General features: G+C 45.1%; 1 protein-coding gene across 1 annotated transcript; it reads right to left on the reverse strand.

The window, feature by feature from the left end:
* Positions 1 to 4,478: 4,478 nt before the first annotated feature.
* KCTD12 (potassium channel tetramerization domain containing 12) lies at positions 4,479 to 10,929 on the reverse strand. The gene has a single exon (XM_049647086.1). It carries the CDS (start codon positions 10,529 to 10,531, stop codon positions 9,548 to 9,550), a length of 984 nt encoding a protein of 327 aa, XP_049503043.1. The 5' UTR covers positions 10,532 to 10,929; the 3' UTR covers positions 4,479 to 9,547.
* Between the last annotated feature and the right edge of the window lie 1,001 nt (positions 10,930 to 11,930).

Below are 11,930 nucleotides of genomic sequence, written 5' to 3' on the forward strand. Positions count from 1 at the left end.
CCTTCTACTTAGCAATCCTGTGCTTCATCTTTTTCACTTAGGAAAAATAGGGAGGGGTGGGGATCATTCTTAGTAGCTATAAATGTATTTAAAAGAATTGTTGGGGGGCGCCTGGGTGGCTCAGTTGGTTCAACAGCTGACTTCGGCCCAGGTCATGATTTCACAGTTTGTGAGTTCAAGCCTCACTGTCTCTCTCTCTCCCCATCTCTCTCTCTCAAAAATAAATAAATAACCTTAAAAAAAACCAACCAACAAACAAGGTTGCCCTCTTGGGTCTCTTGTATAAGGTCACCAGTCCCATTCTTGAGGGCAACGCCCTCATGAACTATTCACCTCCCAAAGGCTCCACCTCTAAATACCATAACATTGGGGGATAGGATTTCAACATACAAATTTTGGGAGTACTGGGTACTGTGTTGAACCCTGAGGCAAATATAAAGAAATAAAGGATCGCCACCCTTGCCCCCTTAAATGGGAAAATCAATGTCAAGGAGGAGTAAAAATTAAACCCACACCATAAAGCAGAAGCAAGCAGCCTGTGCCGACAGCTCAGAGCCTAGAGCCTAGAGCCTGCTTTGGATTCTGTGTCTCCCTCTCTGCCCCTCCCTTCTCATGCTCTGTCTCTCAAATATAAATAAACTTTGAAAAATCTTTAAAAAAAAAAAAAAAAGAATTGTGGGGAGGGGGGGAAGGTCATGTTCCTAAAATGCCAAACGTGCAAAGGGTATAAGGCCCGACACTGGTAAATTCTCTGTGATGTCTGGTGGTGTCAGAAGCAAAGGCCCTTCACCTGGCCAGTCTACCATTTTGCTCTCCGCTGCTGCCGGTAAAGAAAACATACCTCAAAGGAGATTGTTTTGTCTCAAATATGTCAGAGGCTCAATCAACGATTGTTGAAGCTGAAAGTATGCATTGGTGTTTCAGAGTTCTTGATATACACTAATAGGTGCTCAATTCAGTGCCTACTAAACAAATAATGTATTAGGTCCCTCTAAAGACTCCATAATGCCTCCTGATTCTCAGATCTAGAGATTAACAGAAGAGTTCCTCATTCAAACATGGTGCTCCCAATATAATTGCAAGCAAATCTCATATAAAACTGTGGAGCCTGAGAGGTTCAGTGGAGAAGAAAGGTGAACAAAACCTTCCCCAGCCTTGTAGCTAGGTGCTCTGCAAGTGGCTTAATGTACATACACCTTACCCCGTACACAGCTGCCTAACTGCCTTCTGACTCCCTATGCCCACCAAACCACCCCCACGGAGCTCCCAGTGGTCTTTGAAAAAGTAGAGTTGGGGCGCCTGGGTGGCTCAGTTGGTTAAGTGTCCGACCCTTGACTTTGACTCAGGTTGGCCTTTGCACTGACAGCACGGAGCCTGCTTGGGATTCTCTCTCCCTCTCTCTGCCACTCCCCAGCTCATGCTCACTTTCTTGCTCTCTCTCTCTCTCTCTCAAAATAAACTTCTTAAAAAATTATTTAGGGGCGCCTGGGTGGCACAGTCAGTTGAGCATCCGACTTTGGCTCGGGTTGTGATCTCGCAGTCCGTGGGTTCGAGCCCCGTGTCGGGCTCTGTGCTGACAGCTCGGAGCCTGGGTCCTGTTTCAGATTCTGTGTCTCCCTCTCTCTCTCTGCCCCTCCCCTGTTCATGCTCTGTCTCTGTCTCAAAAATAAATAAACATTAAAAAAAAAATTAAAAAAAAATTACTTAAAGATGTAATTATTTTTTATTATTACACACCTCGCTTAAAATTCTTCAGTAAACCCTAAGAATTAACTATCTGCATCTTTTCACACAGAAGAGAGTCACCTGATCCAACTCTTGCTGCCTCTCCAGCTGTTTCATTGATTGGCTGGTTGGCTGGTGTTCTGTTTGTTGAGGTGGGGGAGGGCTTTTCTTTTCCCCATGAGGTTCTGGTTCTCACTGTGTCCAGGTCTTTCCCTATGAAGCTGGCCTGTGCTTGGAAGGCCCCTCCCCTTCCTCTTCTTTACCTTTAAGCTTCAGTTTTGGCATCTCCTCGGAAGCCTAAGGCTGAGTTAGGCATCCCCCTTTCTTTCTCCAGCAATTACTCAGACTATCTTAGCACTGCACTCCCAAGTTATTTCGTTATGATTCAGCGACCATCTAATCCTCAGTGCTTACTCATTCTGGCACATTACTCATCAGATTGGCACAGTCTGGCACATAGTAGGTACTCAAGAGATTCTGAATGAATGAATGAATGAATGCTGAATGGCTTACATGGGAAAGTGTTGCAGCAGTCAAGTTAAGAATTAATGGCCTAGGTGCACCTGGGTGGCTCAGTCGGTTAAGCACCCAACTCTTGATTTCAGCTCAGGTTATGATCTCATGAACCATGAGGCTCCCACATCAGGCTCTATGCTGACAACATGGAGTCTGCTTGGGATTCTCCCTCTCTCTCTCTCTCTCTCTCTCTCTCTCTCTCTCTCTCTCTCTCTCTGCCCCTCCCCCACTCATTATGTTCTCTGTGTCTCTGTCAAGTAACATAAGGGAAAAAAAAAAAAAAAAAAAGAATTAATGGCCTAAAGTGACCTCTATGCCTCCTTTCTACCTAGCCCCATAGGCCACTCTTAGGGGTATCTGTGATTAGAAAGAGAGGTGCATTCTGGCCCTAAAGAGACATTGACCTTGAAACTTCTTATGTGTACAGAATAAAGCTGAGAACACAAGAGTTTAACATTTTCTCTAAACTATTCATCAAGAAACAAGCCCACGATATACCAGCAGAAGTTCTCAACCCCTCCACCAAGTTGTTAATGACAGAGGAGGGTGAACTGTCCCTAAGATCCTACAAGTTAAGAATGTCTTTAATGTTTAGGGTTTTGTCTTTGAAATTCTCAGATATTTATCATTCTTTCCATAAAATGAAACAGATTTTTGTCAATTACCTGCCAGTTAAGTGTCTTAATTTCCCAACTCATATATACACATTTCAGTTAGTCAAACTGATATTCCAGGAACACACTTCATATTTATTCTATAGCTTCCTATCCTTTTTCAACTTCCCCCTAAAGAATACATTATAGCTCCTCTTTCTATACTATGTTCCTAAAACCCAAGTGTCAGCCATATTCATTGACGGAGAAAACAAAAACAACCCAGAACAAAATGGAGTAAGGATATAGAAAAAAACTGGGGGAGAAGAGTCTTGTCCTGAATATGAAAGCCACATAAAACTTTATACGTGTGTATCTAAGGATTCTAGAGTTACTTCATCTATCACCATCCCCATTCCCTTGAGAGTTTCCAGTGAGCCCTACTATTTCTGTAGCCACTACAGAAGAAAACAGTACTTGTGGGAGATTTGTCTCTTGGTATCACCTCATACAAAACAGACTGATATGTTTGTGTAGATGCGAAAAGACACTCAATACAGCACTCTTTGGAACAGAAACAAAAAAAAGCCCTGAAAACCTAAATGCCCATCAAGAAAGGACAGGTAAAATAAACGAGTGCACATCTAGACAATGACCCATCGTGCACAATATCACGTAGCCATCAAATAAAGTGAGGTAGATCGTTGCTACATGTTCACTCATGCACTGCAGGAGCTCTAGAATGTGTGGCTAAAAGAAGAAAGGAGGGCACAGGACAGGTATTAATTCCTACTGAATGGAGAAAGGGGAGGAATATATGTATATTTATATATGCACAGAATGTCTCTGTAAAGACACACCAGTGGTTTCCCATGGGGAGAAACAAGTGTTACTGGAGGAGGGAGATTTACGTGTTCCTTCATATGAAAATTGCATTGTTTAGATTTTTCTCAAACTTTTCAAAAAACAAACTGTATATGTATAAATACACACTTTCAGAACAAAAGCTATCTGGAGGAAGCACAAGCAAAAGCAGAGAGGAAGGGCGAAGCCCGGCTCGCTCTCGACACACCACTTCTGGCTTCCGGTGCCACAGCCCAGAGCAGGCTGGCATCACCTCCTTCAGCATGGGTGATTTCTCAGTCTGGAAGGCGCTGTGCTCTCCTTCCAGAGGAGGGACACCAACGATGGAGGGGATTCTGGAAAGAGACCCTATAATAAAAATGCAGATCTTCTCCCAACATCCTTTAGTTTCATCTTCATGAATAATACTTTTAATTCAGGCGTATCTCAAAGCTTCATTTTTCCCTACAAACTTTAAAAGGTCATCTCTACCTACATTCCCCACATTCAAAACAATTTGCATATGCTGCTAAGACTGAGATCAAAGCAAACGTGAAGGACTTTTCCTCCACATCAAGTACCAAACCACCTTCACAATAGGCATTCTTGACAATAAACTCTGGAGAAAGAGCCTGGTAACTCCTGGCCGAACTGGCCAATTCCACAGTGAGAAGTTCTTCTGATGGCATAATGCTCATCACCAGCCCTACACCAACTTGGGAAGCATTCCCAGTACTCAGAGAACCCCTTAAATGAGATCAGACCAGTGTTCAAGCCAATCCATACCCAGAAGCCAAAAGGAATAATTAAAGGAGTGAATGTTTTATTCTTTAGTGTTTAATAGAATACATAACAAGTCACATAATCAATGATTCATTACTTCACACACAGGGAGGAAAACAGTTATCGAGTATGTCTATTATACAACTGGTTGTGAACAGGGAGAACAAGAATCTCTGGGGTGTTTAGACAGTTGAAGAAACTCTCGCTTAAAAAGTTTGGGCATATCTGAAGTGTCTTTTTTAAAACAGAGAGGGATTTTTTTTTTTTTTTTGGCTTTCTGTTTCATTAGAAAAGTCTGATAATTGTTACGATTTTTTTTCCCTTTCTCCTTCTATTTTGAGAAAATGGCTCAATGGTATATATCACTTAGCATATAATGTTTTCAACAAGTGCACAATCCCAGAGAGCTCTGTGGGAATCTTATACTGTTCAGCAGATACAAGTTTTTCATGTGTGGAAAAATTTAGTAACATACAATTTATGTCTTTACAATTAACATCCACAATGGACATCTTAAACTTTTGTCATTAAATGTCACAAATGATGTTTGAGTGGTCATAAATGAATTGTCATCCTTTGTACTCAATAGCAAAATTCACCTGCCTATAGTCACAAAGACAGTTGTATAACAGTTTACAATTAATGTTCACATACTTCAAAACACATTTAAAATACAAAAAAAAAAAAAAAAAAAAAACTTGTGGGGAAAAAAACCCCCACAAAATGTATAAGGTGACACGAATTCTTGGTCAGCTATTTATCTTTCTACCACACAAGATTATAGTCTAATGTAGATGTTCTGCTTGGATTTTTTTCCATCTAAGTTTCAAGGGCCCCAGTAGAGATTCTAAATCTTCAAACATCAATACTTTTAGATTTTTGTTATCCAAAATTATAAAAAGGAAAATTAATTTCAATATAACTTGTTTCTGGCTCTAAGAAACCTGATTTCAGGTACTATAGCCACTGAATACACAAGAGTATTTTATTTATTCTCAAGAGACAGAATTAAGTCATCTAAGAAAACTAATTCAGTTTTTAAATGAGTTATAGGAAGGAAAAAACAAACAAACAAACAAACAAAAATACCAAAGGATTTACTCTGCTAGGTTTACAATAAAAAATATTCAGTTTATTATTTTAGAAATTTAAGTTAATTGAGTACTTATGATTGAGACTATAAAAGAAATTCTTACAGAATTCAACCCCTCCAGTCAATGCTTTTCTAAATACTTGCACTATACTTTAGCATGTTTCGTGTGGAGTACAAAAATGTTTTGAATATTAGATTAGAACTTACCATAATTTAAAAAGTAAAAAATTATCAAAGCTTCACCTTACATGGCTTCAATGTAATAACATTCCATGGAAAATTCCAATAAAAATTGGAATATGTTATGAGCATTGCCAGTCGCCCATTTTGTCTGAGAATTCAGATTATACGTTTCCTCAGAGAAGCAACAGGCCCCATATATGGATCTGGTTTGAAAGAGAAGACAGTTTTGGCTAGTATCACAAATTATCACTTTTCTATCAATGCAAAAAAAAAAAAAAAAGAAGAAGAAGAAACACAAAAATAAAAACAATAATGAAAAGGAAAAAAATTTCTAGGTCTCACATCTTCAAGGAATATTTTCCACAACCTACAGTTTGAAAAATTGGACTGAATATGGTCTGAATATGGTTCATGGTCTACATGTATTAAAAATAGACAACTTCTTAAACATCTGGTGCAAAAGCATTGAACGTGGTACCTGTTTTTTTTAACTACCACTGTCAACAATTCTTTTTTTAATTAAATTTGTTGTTAAATCTCATGTCACTCACTTGTGAACCAAATGGTAATTAAAGCTATGACATATGTAAATGCATGCTACACTGAGGCAGGTTAATGAAGTCATCATTATCTAAATAATTTATGACATTCTCTCAGGTTATGTGAATGGTGTCTTTGGAGGGCTTACTCGAATGGACCCTCAATATCCCATCCAAGCTTAGAGGTAACAACCAAAACTCCAGTCCACTTTGTAGACCACTAAGGGTCCTTCAGTGGCCCACAGGACATGGAGAAGAAGGAAACCAAAAGTGCCCATGAGAAGTCATCTTGCCACAGTTATTATGACCTACCCAGTGTAGAATGATTTCCTACCCAGCCTTTACTTTGGGCTACAAGTAGAATATTGTCATTTTTCAACTGCCAACTTTAGAGGGCATAGTCATCCCTAGAAAAAGAAGTCAGTTTGTGGTGTCTAACCATTTAGAATTCCCAGTCTTTCAAACAATGAAAAGGGCAGGGTGAGCATCGCAGGGCAGCCGGAATGTGTGGGGAAAGTAAGATTTGTATGTGCAAAAAAGTGAAATCGTTCAACTCAAAGTTTTATCAGATACAATTCATAAGACTTAAGGGGCACAAACAAAACTTTAGTACTTTCCTGTGATTCCCGGAGTTGTGCAGATTCAACAAGGAAAATCAGACTCTTAGAGTCTTGCCATCTGTCAGTGGTTTTGATCTGTCCTAAGATGTCCTCAGTTACGTGTTTTTTGCTGTACAGTCTAAGAGAACACCATATAGGGTGGAGAAATCTCTGTGACACTCTTTTGTCCAGAAAGCGACCTTACTAAATCATTTCAGGATGGAAACAGATAAGTTCTGTTGCATTACCAATCTGAGAACACACCCAACGTTTAAGCAAACACAACTTCCTGGATTTCTGCTTCCATTTCCCTTACAATTTATGAGATTTGTAAATAAAACTAACTTTACCTTTCTAAAATTGTAACACCAATGTAAAGACCTCAAATCTTTCTCTTTACCAGTTAAAAAAAAGAATTTGTGGGTTAAAAATACAGGTACATTGATTTTAAGAGGACAGTTAACATACTATTGGTACATAACTAATATCCAAGCAAAAACAGTATGGAGTAAACTCAGTTTTATAAGTATTTTTTCCTGGACCCAATGTCCCCATAGATAAGAACATAAGAAATTCATTAAAGCATGTTGCTTTAGTATATACACCATCTGATGCACATTACTGGGGGTAAATATAGGAAATTTTTTAGCATTAGTAAATGAATTAAAAAACTAAATGATTCGTGTAAAATGTTTATATATGGTATATAAAGATTGGATCACATGAGTCTAAGAAAAAAACTGTTCCAATTCTTAATATCTATTATGGACGTAGTAAGATACAGTACAAGATTCATTTTTAAAAAGAAGAAAAAATAGCACTAATTTGAACACTGAAAACGACTCTTACAAAATCTTTGAAAAAACACTTTAGAGAAAACTGCTAAAACAAATGAAAAGGAAAAGGCTTCTCTGTCATCACAGAATATCCAAAGGAGCCTCACAGCATGAAAGACAAGGATTCACTTCCCTTCACCTATGGTGTAGACAGGATATGCAGTGGGAATTTATTCCTCATTAGAGTAAAGGTATAAGGCAACCGGGTCTCCTTCTGTTTCTCTTGCATTTACCTAAAACACTATTTTATTGCTCAACCCACTTGTGATTACTTTTTTGCCTCCGTTTAAAAACATTTCATTGTATAGCTATCTACAGATGGGCAGCCCTTGGTGCTTCTTTTTCTCTGCAGCTGGCACTCAAAAAGATTCCACCTTAATATCAAACAATCTGTAGGTGAGAAGTGGCATTTTCAGGTTCTCAGTTTGCCCAGGAGTCATCACTGGCTAGGCTTGAAGAAAATAAGAATTTTTAAGAAGAGATCTTAAGTTTAAGTAACCAAAATCAAACTTAGTTTGCTCATTAATAGATTGTAAAATCAAGATTTATAGCCAACAAGAAAATAAAGTTCAAAAAATCTAAACTAAAGTTCAAAAACTACTGGGTTACTCTTTGGTTAGGTTATATAAGTATCAATAACTTCTAAGTTTAGGACTCAAAACAGTTCAATAAACTGCCAGATAAGAGTAGATCTGTTATTAATCTTTACAAAATGCTTTGCACATTTTTGTGTACTACTTCTTAAATGTACGTGTACTCAAACGGATGGCACAAACTTCCAACTTTCAAATAATAAGTGAGTGTGTCTGCTCCTCCCTTCCCACCCCTTCACCCCTCCTTCCTCCCTCCCCATCCCTCCCCCCAAGTCTTAAGAGCTAAGGTCCTACTGCCATTCACTGCAAGAATACGGGCTCTCCTAATACCCACGGCGTGCATTACTACCCAGCTCCGTTTACAGTCACTGCCAGGTGACTTCGCACAGTGCTCGGCGACCTGGGCTGTCTCGCCCTTGTCAGCGTCAACACGCTTTCTCCCTCTTGCCAATAATGGCGGCCATGTCAACCAGTCGAACTAAGGGCTTCCGGCGGTGAGCCAAGGAGAAAGGATGCCTCCTCAGGCAGGAGGGTAACTTTCTACAAGTTTAAGCCACAGGCAAAGACCTTTCATTTTGCACGGAAAAGATACAGTCCTTCATTGTGCCAGCACTAGATTCTTTTCCTACGTCACATATAACTTCTCAAAACTTTATTCATTTGTTGTCACTGAACCGCCTCCAAGGGATCCTCATTCCAGGTCCGGAGTCTTCCATCCAGCCCTCTAAAACTCTACCTTTAAAGAAGGTCTAAAAGGCTATACATAATGACCTTTTAAAACACTAACTAGTCCCAATGTTATCGATCTGATCTCTTAAACCGCGAATGGGTCAAAGGGGCTTGGGATTTCAAGGAATCTTCTACACACTGGACAGAGTCCAATCAGGTTCTGAACAATTCGATCATCACCAGGTACTTGGTGACTTTGTGGCCACACTGTCCCACTAGTTGCAGACTGAAGGACAATCCAGGGGAGGGGTGGTTTGAGTCAGGGGGCAGAGGAAGCACTGGAGGGGGTACACCTGGGCTCTCTCTCGGTTAGCGGGGTCCAAAAAAGACGAAGAAGCCGAGAGGATTTGCGGCTGCAGGTTCTCAAGTAGGGGGTGAGTCGGTCTGGCCCAGCTACTAAAGGTGGGAGACAGGGGAACGGGAGGGCGTGGGGTAGGAGGGGAGATCGAGAATCCTCTCCTCGGCAGGAAGGAGGGGGGATGGGCGCGCTGAAGTCGCGAGGGGATCTGGGGAGCTCACTCCCTGCAGAAGACGTACTCCGTGTAGCTGGTCCAGATCTTGTCCTCGCTCTGGTCGGTGCTGCTGGCGAAGGCGCAGGTGCCCGTGGAACTGCACGCCACCATGTGGAAGCCCGACTCGGACAGCTTGTCGAAGGCCTGCTCTAGGAAGTTGAACTTGAGGTAATAGCGCGAGGTGTAGCGCTCGGGAGGACGGTCCGGGTCCCGGCTCTCGTTCAGGGTGTCGCCGAACACTTCCTTGGCCAGCGACGTCTTGCCGCACACGGTGATGCGTGCCACTCGCCGGAACTTGGCGTCCGCCTGCGCATCGCGCCCGATAGTGTAGGAGCCGCGGTAGCCGATGGTGATGTAGCCGGAGCGCCGGCTGCCGTCCAACGACTGGGACGGCGTGAGCAGCGGGCCCGCCGCACCCCCGGACGGACTGCGGCTAGCCAGCTCCAGAGTGGGCGACGGCGCCCCGGCCGATGAGCCCTCCTGCTGCTCAGGCTCCGCGTAGCTGAGCGGCAGCAGCTCGTCGCCCAGCGAGCCTTCCTTCTGCACCCCGCGCCGCGAGTGGGGCGGCGGCGGCCCGGGGCCAGGCTGCTGAGGCGCCCCGAGGCGGCGCACGAGCTCGGGCAGCTCGAAGTACTCGGCCTCGCGCTGCAGCCGGCTGCGCTCGGGGAAGTAGTCGGGCAGCACTAGCTGCAAGTCCCGCAGGTAATCCAGGATGTAGCGGAAGAGGAAGCCGTCTCGGTCCAGAAAGAAGCGGCCTTTGCTGTCCCGGGCCAGCTCCTGCGGCTGCTGCTGCGTGAACATGCGCCAGAGCAGCGAGTCGGGCACCGACACCACGGTGCAGCGCCGGGTCACATACACCTGGCCCCCCACGTTCAGCTCCACGATATCGGGGAAGAGCGGCGGCTCCGCCGAGGACGACGAGGAGCCGCTGCCACCCCCGCCGCCGCCCCCGTTGGGTAATCCACGTGTGCTGTCCGCCAGAGCCATGGCGAAGAGGTGACTGGTCTGGGGTTGTGGCAGGTAGCGGGGCCGCGCGCAGAAGCTGCAATCGCCTTTCCCGGACGCTGGCTCAGCCCTGCGCCCCAGACGCCGCCGCCGCCGTGAACCGCACGGAGCCGAGCGGTGCAAGCGCGCTGCTCTGCGCCCCGGAGAGCCGCGGTGCGCTCCGCCCGCCTCACTCGCGCGCTCCAGGCGAGTGCCGGGTCTCGGCCCGCGCGCGGCTTAAGTAGAGCCGCCCGCTCAGGCGCCGCGGCGCGCAGGAGGCGTGGGCGGCTGCGGAGCGGCGGAGCCTTGCTCCCCGGGCGGGAGAGGGTGGAGGGGGACGGCGGAGTGGGGAATCGATTTGCATCCTAAACGCTGACGCCGCGCCCGGCTGCTGGCTCCACCCCGGCTCGCGCGCGTCGGGGACGACCCGACTACACCCCTCGCCCCCCTTCCACCTCGCCAGGCGCGCGCTCGAACCCCGCCCCGCTCCCGCCCAACTTTCTTCCCCCTCCGAAGCGGACAGAGCCGGGACGGGCCGCTTCGGAAGACCAGCCTCCTTTGGAGGGGCAGTCATGGCGCCCTCTCCCCTTCTAACCCCGTCTGGGAGGAGGACGTAAACTTTCCGGCTCCCCCCGCCCGGGCAGTAGAAGTGCGTGGCCGCCTCCAGAACTGGCCGCTTTGAACACTGGAGGTGTGGCGCTGCCCTAGTCGGTCGTCGTGTTGCTGAAAGTTCGCAAGACATACAAAACACCTGGAGAGTCCAAGAGGACTCCCCAGTTCGGAGGCGGCCAGATGCTGTTGACCTTAACTAGTAGCCACGAAAAAGGCCGAGAAACCGAAAAAAAAACCTCAGTATCCGGCCATAGAACTTGTCACCGATAGTTTCTTTTATGGGTGAAGAGGCAAACTCATTGGTTGAGAGACCTGAAAGTAGGAGGAAATGTGCTGCAGTGGCGACGGAGAACTTGGATGCACTAAAAGAGTGACTTCGTGGCGCGTTCCCATGAACGTGGAGGACGCGGCCTCCTCGCATAGCGCCTTTGAGGCCAAGCTGCCAGCGATACCGTGAGGCCGAAGTAACCGCCCCGCCTCCCTTTCAACGTTAGGTGAACGCGCTATAAAACAATAATTTGGAAAAGCCACCTTTCAGCCGCTGCGTGTTTATGCTCCCAAAAGTCCAGGTCTCTGTGGTCTCCCGCGCACCTTGGTCATCCCAGGCTGTTCTCTCCAGGTTCCGTCCTGTCTCAGCGCCTTTGTACTTTTGAAAGCCCTTCTAGGTCCCACGTGGTGCTGTAATTCCTCCCTTCATATTGCATTCATCTGGCACCACGCAGCCCAGAAAACTTCCCCCCTACCACCCCGAAGCCTTCTGTGGCTTCCCAGGCCAGTGTGAGCTCTCTGG

Source organism: Panthera uncia (assembly GCF_023721935.1).
Source record: "Panthera uncia isolate 11264 chromosome A1 unlocalized genomic scaffold, Puncia_PCG_1.0 HiC_scaffold_16, whole genome shotgun sequence".
Classification (NCBI taxonomy): Eukaryota; Metazoa; Chordata; class Mammalia; order Carnivora; family Felidae; genus Panthera; species Panthera uncia.

Excerpts from the sequence above, each read along its gene's own strand:
- KCTD12 (XM_049647086.1), bottom strand. The coding sequence starts at position 10,531 with ATGGCTCTGGCGGACAGCACACGTGGATTACCCAACGGGGGCGGCGGC.